Consider the following 17,164-nt stretch of genomic DNA (forward strand, 5'->3'; position numbering starts at 1 on the left):
GGATCCAGCAGGGTTTGTTAAAAAGACTGTGCTTTTCTGTACCTGAATTGTCACTGGAAATAGTATTGCTGTGTGTGCCTGGACTTAAAAGCCCTGCCGGCTGTGAACAGAGAGCCAGGCTGGGTGTCTCAGAGCTCAAAGCATGGTTAATTCATAAACTGGAAAAAATGTCCCATGGGTAATGGAGAGTTGACTATGAAATGTTTCTTGCTAATGTGTTCCCGTCAACTTTTGATTTGCATCTCACAGGTATTTGCAAGTGGATTTGAACGGAGCCTTCTTTTGGACTTCTCTGAAGCAATGTTCACAATGAAGCAATTTGAGAGGGTAGGTGGAAGCTTTCATGCAGTTTTGTGTTTGGGATTTTTGTACTCTTGGTTGGTTGGTTTTTGTTTGGTTGGTTGGTGTTTTGTTTGGTTTGTTTTTTTGTTGCCAAAGGGAAGAACTGGGAAATCTCTAGTATATTTACCTGCCTTATATGCTGAAGCATTTTTTATGCATTGACATGATGTTTATTCAAACTTCCGGCATGATGTGCTAAGAGTGAGAGTTTACATTGTGTTGAAGTTTTGTAATGGTGCTCAGGGTTGGAGAAGATCACAGGTATCTCTGCTCACAAAAAGAAGCTTGTCTGTTGGCAATTAAAAGGGTGGGCTTGTTATGAGTGGGATGGAGAGGAGTCCTGGAGAAGGTCAGTGGAAATGAAGAGAAGAATAAAGGATGTCTGATAGGTCAGACCTGGAACTGGTAATCTGGGAGGAATCAAGTTAATGGAACGGAGTGGGAGGTGAAAGTAAAGTCAGGGATCTTGAATGTCCTGATGAGACTAGATTTGGGGCAAACTTGAGTTTTTACATCAAATCACTGTCCCTGCCGGAGTAAGAGGATGGCTGTGTGTGGGTGACTTGGGCTACCAGGACTGATAAGACTGATGTTTTGCTGGCTCTTCTGTGAGTGTTTGGATCCTTCTGTGGCTGGTGTTATGTGTTTTGTCTGGATTTTATCATGATTAAAGACTATCAATCCTTTATTTTTTTTTTTTTTTTCTCCTTTCAGCATTTTCTTCCATGCTTTCTAGAATACATTGAGCATTGCTTCTCTGATGCAGATACCCTCGCAAAGGATGAGGCCATGGCAATTCTGGCTAAACTCATTCTGGTGAAAGCAGAACCTCCTACCACTGGTTCAATGGCATTTGAAAAGTATCCTCTCATTTTCACTGAGTCGTCTGTCAGGTGAGACTTCTCAAGTTTAGTGGACACTGGATGTGTCTTGGTGGCTGCAGGCCTGAGGGCAGTGCAGAGCTACCTAAAAGTTACGCCCCAGGGTTGTGTAAATGGCAACGTTGCTGGCAGATTCGCAATCAAGTGATATGGTATTTTCTTTCCAAGATTATTTGAGAAGAGATACTGCCCTGGGAAGCTTATCACTGATATAAAAAGACTACCAAGTACTGAGGATTTGTTACACCAACATGTGTGCTGCGTCCTTGGGCAGTTAGTCTTTGTAGTGAGTACTGCAGTCCAGGCTCTCCTCATTACGAACCTCCGGACTGTGCTCTGTCTGTCTTCCCTGTGTGCGCATGTCTTGTCCAGGAGCTTTCTTGGCAGCCCTACAATGCTCTTACCATAGAGTAGAGCTGGGTACCAAAGGGCACATAATTAATCCAGATACAGCACTGTGGTGGCACAGCTTGACTGCTTCTGGTTGCAAAGCTGGCTTTGTTGCTTGAAGTGGTTGCTTTCCCACTGGACTTTTTGAGAAAGATTTGGAGTAACCACCATCAAGCACAGAATGACTGTTGCTAATCTACTGATACTGATTGTTCTAATCACTCTAGCTCAGATAATTCAAAACTTTAACCTGCAGAGTGGTGGCTTGCATTGCCTTTTATGCAAGGTTTTATCTTTAATAAAAGCAATCCACTCTGTGACTTTTTCCTATTTTTATTTAATAGAGTGAAGGTTTAGGAAAGAGAAGTTTGAGTCAAAATAATAATTTATTTTTTTTTCTTCACTTGTTTTCTTTGTCTGTTGATCTCTCTGGATTTTCAGTGGTGTGGAGTACAATAGCTGAAAGGACCCTAGTCTTTCCTGGGTATTTTTTGGACTCCTGAAATGTCAGTGATAGAAGTTAGGGCTGGGAGACATTTCAAAGAGTTGCATGCGTCATCTCCTACAGAGGATGGAAATAGCAAGTCCTGAACCAGTTTTGAAAGATATCTGACCAAATTGTTATTAAATACTCCAATTCTGGAAGTTCCCAAGCTGCTCCTGGCAGTCTGTTCCAGTACTTTGCTGTCTTTATGGTTACACAGGTGTCTGGGTTTTTTTTGTTTCCCAGTCCTCAGTTTGTGAACTAAACTTCCTTTGCTGCAGTTTAAATCCATTGCTGTTTATCTTATGTGAAGGGAACATAAAGAGCAGATTATTTCTTACTCTTTGCATCCAGCTTTTACAAGTATCAGTCTTTGATCATCAGAAACATCTGAAATATTTTTTTTCTTTGGACCAACAATCCGAATTACTTGAGGTTTATCTCATACATTATGTTTCTTAAGCCTTGATTATTGATGCTGTCCTTTTGTTAGCTTCTCTATTGCTTGAAGGGTGGAGCCTATGCAGTCATCTAACTGTGGTCTTGCAAGCAAGCACCAGGTTGAATGAAAAGTTTGCTGTCCATGGGGTGTGAAATACTCTTGTTCATGTGTTCCAGCATGGTGTCAACCCTTTCTGCCTGCAGACAGGCTTGTTAATTTGGGCTCAACTTGTGATTCCTTTTAAGTCCCCAGACTTCTACTTTACTGGTTGTTTTCTGTCATCCATTAGTCTATGTCAGTGTGATCATAGTTTATTAACAATAACCACAGAAACGACTCTCAGGTGCTTCTAGAGGCCACGTGCCCTAGTTGCGAGGGTGTCCAACTGAGAACTTGTGTCTTTCCCTCTAGAAATATTATTTGAACTTGGAATAAATATCCGAGATTTCTTGTGGGCTGTGTTTTGTGCTCCTCAGCACAACTAGATGATATTGGGTGCTGTGGAGGACATTAAATCCCTTGGGTTGTCCAAGTCCTTTTTGCTAGAAGTAGCAAACATAATTTTGAATGGCATGAGAGGAAAAGGAACAATCTTTGATATGCAGTGGTGGGCTACTAAAAAAAAATGTTTTATTTTTAGCTCTAATACAAGGCAACAAACAAGTAAAAGACAAGGAGAAAAGGCAAAAGTACCAGTGTTGGATCATGTACTGTCTTTAATCCATCTACCAGAGAAGGAAGACATCACTGACCTTTCACAGTCTTGGGTTGCCTTGGTTGTACTACCACATATTAGGTAAGGGATATTCTACGGTACTATTGTCATGTATTTCTGTAATACTGCCTAGATCATTATCAGTCAGAAATAATTTTACAAAGGGAAGGGAGATAAATACTAACCATAGTTTAGGAAAACTGGGGTTAGAAGGCAAAAAAATGCTATGTGGAAACACTATGAGTCAACAGTAAAGTCAGGAATAGAATACCAGTTTCATGACATGTTTCAGTTTCTGTGTTTTAAGCACTGTCCTCTCTAGACAGAGTTTTTTTCAATAATTATGATGTTCTTACGTGGAAGTAATAGTTGAAAGAAGGCACAATGAATGCTACAGCTTATATTGTGAATTGGAAATAGCAAAAATGGTTTGCTGCTGGTTTCAGACTTGGGGTGAGCTGTCTGTAATTTAATACAAGATAGATGTGAAAGCAAGCTTTCATAGGTGTGTAGGTCTCAGTGTAACATAATGCTAAAAGTCTTCCCATTTATATTGGACAGACCAGTGGACAAAGAAAACATTTTGCACCATGTGACAAGTTTTATAGACTCTCTCTTCACAGCCATTGACAAAGGAAGCCTCTGCAAAGGTCAGTAATGGTTATTTCCTGCTTATTTGCTTTTGGTTGAAATGTAAGAAAAATGTAAAGCGGTTTTTGTGATGACCCAGAGCATGAAAATGAATAGCAAGAGTATTATATCCAAATTCTTTGAACAGCTCAAGAAAAAGTAGAAGAGCAAAGCTTGGGACAAAACACTCCCTGGGAAATGATTCTGCATTTGCTATGGCTAATAATAATGAGGTGGCAGATGTTCTGCAAAGTGGGGAACAGAGATAATTGGGAAGGAAAAGAAGAAATTGAGAAAAATCAGAATGGAAAACCAAATTCAGACTGCTGAAACAGTCAAGTGAGGGAGAGACTGTTGACTCACAAGCTCAAATTACACTGTTCTGAATCTATACTGCAAAGTTTGGGACATGACCATCTCTTACGTAAGGGACAGCACCAATTCTAAGATGCTGCATCTTTCCTCGAGGCATGGGTGATCACTGATTTTCTTTCCCCTCTGACCAGAAATGAAATCTTTTAGCTCAGCTTGCATTGGATAGGGCAGTTGTTACTCAGAGGGATTGTAAGTATTTGGCCTTGTGCCAAAGTATAGGCAAGTATTGGAATGCCCCAGGTTCAGTGTTCATCATTTATTGGTTAGAAAGGTCTTGTCTAGTGTCTGGCCTTTTCCCTTTATAATCCCTTTATTAACATACCTAAATATATCCACCAATTGGCTCTGTTGCTTTTCTTTCTCTAGTCTTTGTCAAGTGTGATCCTTTTAGATTTAGCCTTATCTTCTATCCTATTTGCAGAGTTTGCATGCTGTCATGATTATTTTAGTGATAATGGACTTACTCTAAAAAAAGAATACCCAAACTTTCTTTTCTTGGGTCTCATCTTTTGTGGCAGTAGTAGCAGCCTTGCACCAGCTCTGTGTATGCAAGGGGCTTGTTGCTATTTCTTCCTCTGCCTATAAGAGAAAAGAAAACAAATACAACCTCAGTCCTACACTCCTGCCTGTTATTGCCCCATCCTTCTTCACTTGATTTTCCTCCCAAACGAGGGTTGCTGGACACTTTCTTCATCCTGTGGCATTCTTTCCAGCTGCACGATCTCCACAACTGCTTCACTGCCTACTATGACTCCAGTCTCCTCTCACTGCCTGTGCCAGGCACACCCCAAGCCCTCTGCTCTCTCTGTGACCTGTGACCAAATGATATGCAGATTACAGTTTGGGAAACTGTGCCCATGCACTCACTGTAGATGCAGAAAGCTTCATCCTGCCATTACTTGCAGTTTCTTCTCCTCTCTTTGAGGACCTCCTTACAGAGGTTAATGGTGAGCAGGATTCAGCACACACGTAGGGACACACTTTTATTCTATATGCCTGATTTAGGAACAGTATTTCTTCTGTTTGGGAAGAGATGATGGAGAAATGGAGAGATGTTTTAAAAAAAACAACCTACTTACTAACTTTAGAGTGGCATGGGAAAGGAGTTGCCCTTCCCCTTTCTTGCCTGTAAGGATGTTGGCTCTCCTGTGCTTCTGGGAAGCCCTCCATCCCTAAAGGAGGTTGAGAGGTTTAGGAAGGAGACATGATTGCTGTAACAAAATTCAGCAAACCCGCCTTCCATTCACTAAAAAATGTTCAGTCTTTAAGTACATGGGATGAGTTTGAAGATCTCATACAGTAGTGCGTTGTCCAGGTGCCAAAGTTTATATGCACCTGTGTGGTAGCATCAGTGTATATTTTTGCTTCTCTTTTGCTGCAGTCATGTCAATTTGGCCAACATTTATTCTTTTCTGAGTGCCATTTGTAGCATAAAGCTGTCTGAGACTCCTGCAACAGTGCTTAGCTCCGCATCTCTGCTCCCTGTGTGGATGAGTGTGACAGAAACAGATGCAAACTGGGAGCTACTCATGTCTTTTCAATGCCAGCTCGCTGGAGTAGGCACTGACATTGATGGCCAGAGGAGCATTTCTTTCATAGGTTATGATAATGGTTAGAAAATGCACATGACAGTTCAGGGATCCATATGTTACCCTGTTTCTGTGACTCCAACCATTTCAGGGCAGGCAAGCACCATACAAACACAAGTCATTGAGAGCTGAGTAAATATACAGGCTGTTCTTGTTTTCTCTCTGCTCCAGGAAGCCTGTTTGTGGCCTGCCAAGCTGTAAGTACTCTTCTTAGTCTGGTGGAGTCCTCTGAAATACTCCATCTGTTACCTGTGGAGCGTGTCAAGAGCTTGGTGACGTAAGTAAACTCTGCCTGTTCTGTGATCCTTCGTGATTTTCCTTAGCACAACAGAGTGTTGACTTTGCCTTTATGTAGGGGCTCTTTGTGCCTCTTTGTGTGTTGCCCATTCTGTTAGGACATTGTGTTGCTTCACTTGTGTGGTTATGTGAGGTAGCACTGTTGTAGGCACTGTTTGTTTGGAGAACCAGGTAGTTAGTGTTCAGGTAGATGTAGTGCCTGTTCAGTTACATTTTCTCTGCAAACTGAAGCTTTCTGAGCTGCAAAGTATTGTGTCAAATGCATTGGTTCTCATTTTGCCTGGGAGCACTGTACTTAGTAACTTCATTACATTATAATTATAAAAGTGACAGAAATGGTGCCTTCTGAGTTGTGTCAAAAGCCTGAACTTCTGCAGTCTGTTGGCAATGTTGAGATTCCACCATGTGCTTACAAACACATGTGTGCTTGCTCCACAATGGGAAGAGGTTTTATATGCTCCATTTTATTTCTTTTGACTCTCTTCTACTTATAATTAGCACAGCTAACTTAGTGGCTGGAGGGATTGAGGGAGACTGTTCATCTCTCTCCAGCAAATTCTACTGAACTTATCGTCTCCCATCACTGTCAGGCTGGAGCATCTCCAAGTCTGGAGTGGCTTGAGCTTCAAAACTTCCTGTTCAGTTAGGAAATCACGCTGCCCATTTCTGAGGTACAACGGAGATGAAACAGCTTGCCCAGGTGAAGCAGGAGGTCTTGTCATGGAGCTCCAGCCTAGGGATTTTCTGCCAGCCCTGGGCTGGGAGTGCGAAACTTGCTTGGTGCAAGGTGTGTTAGGTAGCAGAAGAAAGTTTCCCTGTGGGCAGGCAAGATTCCTGGTGTCTCATCTGAGCCCGGATTATTTATTTTCTGTTGAAGTTGATCACTGACTGGACACCTGGGTAATAGCAGTAGCCCTTGTCTGACCTATGCAGGTTTGCTTTCTGCAGCTGTGTGTGTGTGTGTGTGTGGGTCCAGCCTGCTAGCCCCAGCTTGACAGGCCTGATTAGCACCAAGGAGGAACCTTGTGCCTCTTGGGCTGTTGTGGGTAATTAGTTGGGCTTTGAGACTGCAAGCCAGTGTGCTGGTGAAGTCTAACTTCATTGGCCTGTTGGTACCAGCACAGTCTGTAGTCATGTGGAATTTTCTCTTAATACTGATATTGTCACTACTGCCTTATTTTTTAATATCTGTATTGTTGCAGTGATATTTGTATGCTAATAAAATACTGCTGTTTTAGCACTTTTCCTTCAGATCCCTCTGCGTTGCTGTTGGCTGATCTCTATTACACGAGATTGGCATTGTGTGGCTGCCAGGAACCGCTTTCCCAAAGGAACCTAATGGACTTGTTTGAGAAGTTACATCCTAATATTTCCACTGGCGTTTCCAAGGTAATCTGCTTTTTTTGAGTACATGCAAGATAATTTGTATTTTAACAATGTAATTTAAGTAAACTGAGTTAAATGGTAAAGGCTTAAAAGAGAAATATGAGACTGTGTAAAGCTATTACTCCTGTAATATCTGTTTAGAGCTATATCCATTTCTAAGAGGCTGCCATGGGGTACGAGTTAACAGAGGTTAACTTTTAGCCCTGTGAGGCTTGCCTCTTCCCTAGAGGTGAGTTGGAACAGAAGCCTAATGAATTCATTTTGAATTGCCTGCCAAACTACAGAAGCTCATCTGTTTTTCAGCTCTAGGAGGAACCCAGTGAAATCAGCCTCCTATGCAAAACATTCACCTCTGTGTGGGTGTGTATGTGTCTGGCTATGTAGCCTGCATTCTCCTTCTTGCCTCTGAGATATGTTTCTGCTTGGACAGGTACGGCTATTGACTGTTCGAATTCTAAACCATTTCGAGAATCCACCTGCACAGATTGAGGTAGGCCTAAAACTTTTCATGTAACATTTCAAAGTCATCTGTGTTTGATTTTTGCATGGACTCTTCCACTTTTCAGAAGCAAAGCGTGTGTCTGGCAGAGCCTGTCCTATGCTTTTGTGCTTTCACATTCTAGTTTTCTCTCTTTGTTCCACTGCCTCCTGATGTTTTCAAATGTGGGAGTTTTCATCCCTAAGTGGAGGAAATGAGCACAGGCCCCTTGGCTTTGTTCTGTGATCCAAAATGGCTGGGACTCTGTGTAGTTTTGTTGAAATACCTTTCAATGAGAAAAGACATGTCACGTGTTTGTTCAGGGTGATGGCACAGGGGAACTCCAGCCAGTATTTGCCATATTGCTTCAAGCAGAACTTATGCCAGCAACAGTGAATGATTACAGAGAGAAACTTCTCCATTTGAGGAAACTAAGATGTGATATAGTACAGTCTACAATACCAAGTGGATCTTTGCAGGAGGTAAGTAGCTATTGTCAAAAAGCAGTTGTCAATTCCTTTGTCCAAGATAACATCCTTATTCCGTTACATGGATTGCAGAGTTTTTAATAAGAGTTCGTAAAAAAAAAAATAATTATCTCCCAGATAAGGTTTTAGAAAACTTTCTTGTTAGTAGGGATCACAGCTCCTATTGTCCTTGAGACTACTGTGTTCTCTTGAATACTTAGTAGAGCAACAGTGGTATCCACATAAATGGTCCACAACAAGATTAATCAGGTTTCGGTGTCATGGAAAGGAAGACAAATGGTTCCAGGGAGAAATTAGTCCTGAACAAATTTAAAATCTTGACCTAACCATGCCCTCAGCATGGTTGAATGTTTTTAGGAGCCCCCTTGGCCACTGGAGAGCCTAGCTTCTAGATCTTGCTGCAGGGTAGAAATCTGGTATGCCTGTGGCTGTTGGATCTCCACTGCGGTGGGGTTAAAGGGGGCCTCTGTTTTTAGGTGATGGAAGGATCACAGTTTTACTAGCTAAATGATCATGGATTGGGTGGGAGGGTTTTTTAAATTGTTTTTGTGGCTTTTACTGTACCTGTATTGTTGTGAGGTTTTTTTAACTCAGCTTGTAAGCTGCTGTGTAGAAGGGTTATAGGTCAGTCCTACTGCATGTAGGTCAGCTAGGAGCTGGTCCAGAGGACATACTTCTAGGCCTACTGCAATGAAGACTCCTCAGGGCAAACTTTCCTCTTTCTGAGGTCCCTAATGCTGCTGTGGCAGCCCTGAAGTTCAAGAGGGAGGGCAGGCAATCCAGATCATCTGTGCTGAACTATTTTTGCACATTCATGGTATGGTGACCAGATCACAGTGCGGCTTACAGTAAATGGGCTTATGCAACTATAAGACAAGTAATGATGATACGTGTGCCTTGCTTTGCTTACTTGTAGTACTTCTGAGAAGTTATTTGATCGAAGTTTCCACTTTGAGAGGAAGAAGCTTCAGTTGGTCTTTAGCTATATTTTACATCTCAACACAATGGTATTGTGTGTCATTCTAGGTGCCTCTTCGGTATTTACTGGGAATGCTTTATATTAACTTCAGCCCTCTCTGGGATCCTGTAATTGAACTCATAACGTGAGTATGTGCGGTTGGATGCTGCAGTTTCTGGTTCTCTCACAGAACAATTCCTTCCTTTGTTCTGTGAACAGAAGTTGAGGTAAAAATGTCTGATTTGAAGAGACTTGTACATCAGAACCTTCATGTGAAATCTTCTGAAACAGATCTGATCTCTCAAAACAAATGACAACTTGTTAGGCTCTTGATTTTTAACTTAATTTCTGATTTATTCTTGCAATTAAAGGGAACTTGCAACAAATATAGTCAAATAACACCAGAGTTCTGAGTCGAAAGTAGCAGAATTTCATTAGTGTTTCGCAAATGCTTAAAGGAGCAAGAATTCCCTCTCAGTTTCCCTGTCTCTGACTTTTTTGTCCTTACTGGAAAACTTCTAAATCCTACTAAAGAGTAGGGAAGGCTTACCATGCTGACAGCTGAGCTGAGTACTCAAGTCAGTGTCTGTTTTCAGCCTGACTTTATCTCCTTGGATTTTTTTCTTTTCTTGTATGATTTAAAAGGATAGGATTTTCTCCTTCAAGCTAGTGAATTAATAAAAAAAAATTTAACCAGCTCTTCAAAAGATATGTCCATGCTAATTCTTCCTTTAGTTCTAGATGATATGATTGTGCAGAAGTCAGTGGAAAGCTTGATAACATTTTTACTCAATTTGAGTTTATTTGAAGTCAGGAGGTACAAGAAGATTATTTTAATAACAATTGACATTTGGGATCTGTGAGCGAAGGCAAGGAAGAGCTACAGCTGTATTGTGCAGAAGTCCTGTCTTCGGACACCCACATTAAAGCAGTGATCAAAGCCTTTGATTGTGTTAGCTTATCTGGTGATGCATGGCTTTTTCTTTTCCTTTTAATTTCATGCTGTCTTACATTTTCTTAGTTCTCATGCGAAGGAAATGGAGAATAAACAGTTCTGGAAGGTCTTATATGAACATTTGGAGAGGGCTGCTACCTATGCTGGTAAGTCACAGCTCCTAAAGATTGTTAGGATGATAACCCAGGTAATTGTGCATGACATAACTGTTTTCATGTGCTCCAAATTTACATGTGATGGGGAAAGTCAGGACCAGGGCTCTTGACTACCAGCGTCGTGTTCGGCACAGGAATGGAGAGGCTTGGGAGAAGACTCCGTTTCCTTCTGTCTGAAACACCAGGAAGTAGATAGAAGAGGCCCTGGTGTTGCAGGAGGGAGTTGCAGGTTGCAGGAATCAATCTGTGCAGCTGTTCTGTCCCTGCTTAAGGCTTTCTCTGCCCAGACTGATCAGGAGCAATGACAGAACCTGTATAACGGGGCTGATCATCTTTCTCCTCCATAGATTCAGTGGAATTCCCGCAAACAGATGTCTTTCTTGGGTGAGCTGTGAGCACACAGCCATTTCTGGACTTCTCTGTTATTCAAGAGAACTGAACTTAACTGATACATCAGGGCTGTAAGACATCCTAGAATGCTTGCTAAGGACTGTGGGTCTTTCAAGTCAGCATTAAATACAGTTGTCTAAACAGATACTTGTCTCCAAAAATATTACTTTCATAATGGGGCACTGATACCTTGCTACTGGCAATAATGAAATAACCCATAGAGATTTTCTTTTTCTGTTCTATAGAAATGGAGCTGCAAAATGAACTAGATGAACAGGAGGAAAGCATTGCTGAAATGGAAAGCGAGAAAATGCCAGAAGGAAGGGTGGGGACTGTCTTCTTGGAGCAGCTGAGCACTAGAACAGATAGCAGTGATCGGCTGGACCACACAAACTTCCGTTTTCTACTGTGGAAAGCACTGAATAAGTTTCCAGACAGAGTTGAGCCTAGATCGAGGGAACTTTCCCCACTTCTTTTGAGATTTATTAGGTAAGTAAGATTTATTTTTCAGTTGAGAGGACACATTGCTTTAAATGTGTTGCTGAGCTTTAAGACTATGACTATTCCATTATAGACTTTATTTCCTGAATGTATGGCTGATGAGATGTCTATTTCCAGCTAAGATAACCTTTTGATTGAAATACACATTCCATTGGAAACACCACACAAGAAGCAGGCTGAAATGAACCTGGCAGTACATTTCTTCTGCTCAGTGTCTCGTTTATTGACTTGCCACTGTCACAGCCTCATCGCTCCATTGGGGAGTGATTTCAGTGGAAATAAAGTTCCCTTTTGAAAATGAAAATATATTTTGATTTGGAATCACAGAATTTTTCCCAAGATGGGGAAAATACTGGTTTTGTTAGAGGATGACTCAGTTTCTGCCCCTGGAGGGAGAGCAGTGGTGTGCTTGCATGTGTGCACAAATCAGATAGTATGATGCACCTGGGGTAGATGTGATCTTACGGCAGGAGACTGTTTCTGATATTCGTTTTCTATGATTAGAAAACCTATGTTTTGCTTGCCTTCCTGGAAAAATTGAACCGTACTTTAGTAGTTTAATTTCCTCACTCTCACACTGCTGTACTCACTGCTCACCTTCCCACTCAAGCAAACAGAACCCCCATACCCTCCACATAACCTCTTTACAGACCTCTAGTAATTCAGTGATTCATATTTCTCTTGTCCTTTCCATCAGGTACCTCCAGTCTCATTTAGTGTATTTGATCACTGCCTTGTATCCTTGCAACTTGTAGGCAAAGAAGCACGTACTTGCTGAAATATGCTGCTTCTTTGGGAATTTTTAGCTGTATAGTGTCCCAAGACACAGTGCTGTTAATAATGAGAATGGTGAATTGTGGAGTTTTCAGTTGTTCTTGCCCTGAAACCCTGAAAAATGCTACGCTGCTTAATTGCTTCCTTTTTCTTTTCTTTTTTTTTTTTTTTTTTTAATGCAGGAATGAGTACTACCCAGCGGATTCATTAGTGGCTCCATCTCAGGATCTTAGAAAGAAAACTAGTGGTACAGTAGCAGCAGTAGCAGCAAAAGAAATATCTGGTGAAGAGGTAAACGATGTTGCTATGGAGGAGGAAGAGGAAGAAGAAAAGGAAGAAGGGGAACCAATTACAATTGGACTACCAAAAAAGAAAACAAGAAGAGCTGCTGCTAAGTAAGTGTTTTTAGTTTTCCCTTCATAGTGCTTTCACAGAAAGACAGATTCAGCAGCTCATGTTTAGATGAAAGCTGTGTTTGTATTTATATTCCTTTTTCTTCTTTTACTTGCACTTCATAATTTTTCAGTGGATTGTAAGCACTTTAGAGTAAGAAATTGTGCCTGCACAGTACTGAACGTCCAAAGACTCTGCCCAGATTTTTTCATTATCTCATTACCTGCTAACAGTCTGTGGTTTGTGTTACTTTAAACAAAAATTATGTGGTATTCTGAAGTATTTGGAGGCCATTGTACCTGCATTCCCTTGGCTTCTCTGCGTGTTTCTGTTGGTCTTTTAAAACCATGAGCATTCCCAAGCACTTTGAAAAATTAGCTTTTCACTTAGGTATTTTAATATTTGGCTTCTACTGTTGCATACCTGCTATATTAATAAATCTTGGTCTTGGTGGTCTTAGGAACTAAGATTTTTATTTGGTGGTGTTTTAGAGTGAAACTATATGCTGTTGAAATGACACTGTTTGCAGTGCTGAATACATGAAGAAAGTGACTCCATGATTTCTCTAATCGGTCTTTACCCTGACGACCTCTGTCAAATGACCATTGCGTATACATCACGAAGATTTGTATTTTGCCACTTTCTCTGCAAAGGATGGCACTTGTAATGACATAAAAGTTCAAAATGTCACCTTACGTATTGGAACACGATGCGTATTTGATGTGTAACCTGAATTGTCATCTAATCACAGGTGTTTTATAGGTGTCTCATTTTATTCAGAGATTCTGACTTGTATCTGCAAATTAGCAGCAATTAAAATACAGTGACAGTCCAAGATTTTTTTTATTTTTTTTTCCCCCAACCTCCATCTCAAAATGCCTGTGTGGAAACATTAGTTCCTGGTAGCAGTGATAAAAGCATAAAAGATTTACTGGAGATGTGTTAATGAGTTCTGAAGTGACCTTCCTTCATCTTTGCCCTGGATACTCTGTGCAGTCAGGCCCGTGCTGTGGTAGGGGAGCCCTCGTGGGGCTGTTCCAGGTCTGGCTAAGTCAGCAGGAGGACCCAGACCTGCCCCAAACTCAGTGTGGGGCTGCTGGATGGCATCTTACTCATCCTTTGGCTGAGCACAGCCATGGAGGAAGGTGGCCCAGCTAAGTGTCTGGAGAATTTGGTGTCAACTACTGTGGGGACCAGCTGGATGAGGGCAGCTTCTGCCAGCCCCACGTGCAGTAGAGGAGATCTCGCGCCTTCCTTAACCTGATCACCTACCTCCCCTCCCACAAAGTGGAGGCTGGGGCAGACGCGGAGTGACACAGTCACCTCTAGAGGAACTGGCTCCCATCTGTGCTTGCAGCCCAGCGTAAGTCCAGCACAGTCTGTGACTAAATGCAGCCCATCATATTGATAGGAGTGAAATGGGCACCAGTTAAGGACAGGTGAAAAAGAAAGAGATAAATCGACCTTTTTTGGTGTTCCAGGCTGGGCTGGCAGAGAGAAATAAGCTTCATTCTGACTGTTTGTATTCTGTTCTCACCAAAAGCTGAACTCATCTAGTGATACTGAGGAAATGTCATTCTCTGTGCAGTGGAGTGACATCTGGAAGGAGCTGCTTAAAAGAAGGAACAAGATACCTCTTACTATGTCTTTGAAATGGAGACCTGTAGACTTAGGAACCTCTTGTGCTGTTTTTTGTTTTTTAATATCTTGTTAATAAATTTTAATAAAAGTTCACAATTTGTTTATGACAATGCAAGCTTGTCTCTTCTGGTCATTTTAAAAGATAATTATTTTATTTTGTTTTACAGGCAACTAATAGCTCACTTACAAGTTTTCTCTAAATTCTCAAATCCTCGTGCATTGTATCTGGAGCAGAAGTTGTACGCGTTATATACCCAGGTGATGCTATGTGCTGGCTTTTAGAATTAATGCAAGTAAAAAATGTCCTTGTTTGAATGCAGTGTCTGAGACTGCAGAAACCTACAAAGAGTATGATCAGTGTGAGCAGTGAATCTTTTTGCATCAAAAAAAAAGAAAACAGAATTTCTTCTTGAAGAATATTCAGTTTGATAAGATGCCTTTTGAGGGACTTCCCCTGAAGGAATTGTCAAAAATATGACTCTGAAGAGAGATTCTAAGTCTTTATCCTATAGTCCTTAAAGGGTATTTTATTAATTTGACTGGGTTTTGTTGGTTCCTGATTTGTGGATTTGTTCAGATCATTGGGGTTTGCTCTAATTGTTCCCAGTTTGTGCTCTCTGAGGCTGTGGTCAGTGAGCTGTAGAACTGTTTTAAATGGTACAAACCGATTAGTTTCCTGGGTTTCACCAGGCACCCAGTGTGAGAGTTGGAAGGTCCGTTTGCTGGTCCCCGAGTTTGAGAATGAACATCCACTCTGTTTCAGTTTTGCTTAGGAAAAGAGTTGGTCTGTGTGTTTCCTTGGCCATATTAAGAAAATATTGAACAGGCGTGTACAGGTCAAAACAGTGTGTGAAGAGACTTTGCGCATCACGTCTCGCTTATGAGTATTTTATGTTTGTCACAGGAAAGAATACGGTTGTCTTGGGATGATTTGGGTGATCTGCTTTCTAATCCTGTCTTCCCTGATACACAACTGATAACTGGCTTTGGAGGTTGGAAACACAAGCTGACAGTGATCCAAAATACAATTATGAAAAGCCAAATATTATAACTGTCCTATGTAGATGGGGGGAAAAGTATATATGAACTACCAGCAGCTGTGTCTGCTTTTTATGAATGACAGTTGTGTATTTGAATCTTGGCTTTATATTGGCAACATGTATATTCTGTTCCATGTTGATAAGTCAGTCCAAAACCTACTTGAGCTTGGAGCCTTTGAGTTGTTTTACTATTTTCAGTAAGCACTTCTGTCTTCTAGATAGGGACTAATTTTCTTTCTTTTGTCATTTGCAGTTACTGTCCCATCAAGACCAGAATGTACAGAGAATAGCTCTTGACTGTCTAATGACATACAAGCATCCTCACTTACTGCCATACAGGTAAAAGCTTTTATTTTAGCATCTGTGAATGAGCCTGGTGTCATATCAGAAGCCTGCTTAGAATCAGTTCCGTCAAAGAGAAAGCGTTTTCTTTATTTGTTGAAAACATATGTGTAAATTTTAGTTTTAGCCAGCTGTATATTTCCTCTCTAAAACAGGAAACAAGGTCTTGAGGAAAATGGCAACACTTTGATTCTGTCCCAGAATAGTGTGTGCTTAGTAGTTGCATCAATTTCAAAGATGACTCTTGTATTGATGATTTATAGCTACTCAGAGAAAGTGACAACATAAAGCTGTAGTTTGTGGTTGAATAATCTCTTCAGAATGTGTCTAGGAGGTACTTGCCTACATAATTAGCTTGAACTTCCAGGTTATTTTGATATTTTTGATAAAAGAGTGGGAACATAGTTCTTTAATATTTTATATGCAGCATAGATTAGGTAGGTAAGTAATTATAGATGTGTGTGTCTGTTTATTTTTATAAACCCTACCTGCCCTTGAGTAATATTTATTGCTCTCAGGGAGAACTTGCAAAGGCTACTGGAGGACAAGAGTTTTAAAGAAGAAATAGTCCATTTCAGTATTTCTGAGGAGACTGCAGTAGTAAAAATGGAACATCGACCGGATCTCATCCCTGTGCTTATGAGGTGTGTCATGAAGTGCGGCTTTAAAAGTTTCACATCAAAGTACCATAAGCAGAGATATAATACTGCTGCATTTTAAACAGTTGAGTTAAACCTATGGTTAACAGTATAGTTTGACGACTTTGTTTGTGATGTTCTGTATGGTTTTGTTATTAACGCATTTATGAAATGTGTTGTGCAAATGATATTTTCTTTAAAAACAACGTTTTGGTAAATACCGTTTCTGCGAAGGCTTACAGAGAACTGTGGGAACATTTCAGTTCACTGAGTATTACCACTTAGTTTTTTTCAGATACAGTGATACAAGTTGTCATGCAGATAACTAGTTTTATACCTGAAGCCCCTAGCAAAGCTTCCCTTGTAGTAGCAGAAGCTGATATTTCACTGGGATGTTTTGGGGCAATGTGTAGTAATTCTGTGGAGATCCTGAAGGATGGGGCTTGCACTCAGCTTGTTCTCACTAGAGAATATTTTTAAATGGAGTTTCTCCTGCAGAATAAGAGTCTAGGAAACAGATGGCTTGCTGAAAGCTAATGCAACATCTTTTTGGTTCTTAAAGAATTCTGTATGGCAGAATGAGAAACAAAACAGGGACCAAAACGCAGGGCAAGTCTTCAGCAAGCACTCGCATGTCAATTGTTCTGCGATTTCTTGCCGGCTCCCTGCCAGAAGAGATACGGATGTTCTTGGATCTGCTCTTTGAAGCTGTGAAGCAATTCAGTAATGGTAGGTACAGCTGGTGGGAGTGTGATATTTCCTGACCTGTAAAGATGTGGGAGGATAAATACACTTAGTACTGTTATGTGTGTCAGTGCCTTGGAAGGATGAAAGGATGGAAATAAACTTCTGATAAGGATGGGGATTCCCTTGAGCTTTT

The 17,164-nt window shown here is 41.0% G+C and overlaps 1 protein-coding gene across 1 annotated transcript in view; it reads left to right on the forward strand.

Annotated features, from left to right (window-relative positions):
* Positions 1-17,164, forward strand: part of UTP20 (UTP20 small subunit processome component) — a 65,652-nt gene that overhangs the window by 10,943 nt on the left and 37,545 nt on the right. Inside the window, exons 11-26 of the mRNA XM_065836689.2 lie at positions 250-327; positions 1,057-1,235; positions 3,180-3,335; positions 3,816-3,904; positions 6,020-6,125; positions 7,384-7,534; positions 7,962-8,021; positions 8,333-8,491; positions 9,524-9,600; positions 10,477-10,556; positions 11,201-11,444; positions 12,413-12,625; positions 14,432-14,522; positions 15,558-15,643; positions 16,165-16,290; positions 16,847-17,013. Coding sequence (XP_065692761.1) covers positions 250-327; positions 1,057-1,235; positions 3,180-3,335; positions 3,816-3,904; positions 6,020-6,125; positions 7,384-7,534; positions 7,962-8,021; positions 8,333-8,491; positions 9,524-9,600; positions 10,477-10,556; positions 11,201-11,444; positions 12,413-12,625; positions 14,432-14,522; positions 15,558-15,643; positions 16,165-16,290; positions 16,847-17,013 — 2,062 coding nt within the window. The remainder of the gene's footprint in view (positions 1-249; positions 328-1,056; positions 1,236-3,179; positions 3,336-3,815; positions 3,905-6,019; positions 6,126-7,383; positions 7,535-7,961; positions 8,022-8,332; positions 8,492-9,523; positions 9,601-10,476; positions 10,557-11,200; positions 11,445-12,412; positions 12,626-14,431; positions 14,523-15,557; positions 15,644-16,164; positions 16,291-16,846; positions 17,014-17,164) is intronic.

This window comes from Patagioenas fasciata, chromosome 1 (assembly GCF_037038585.1).
Source record: "Patagioenas fasciata isolate bPatFas1 chromosome 1, bPatFas1.hap1, whole genome shotgun sequence".
Lineage (NCBI taxonomy): Eukaryota > Metazoa > Chordata > Aves > Columbiformes > Columbidae > Patagioenas > Patagioenas fasciata.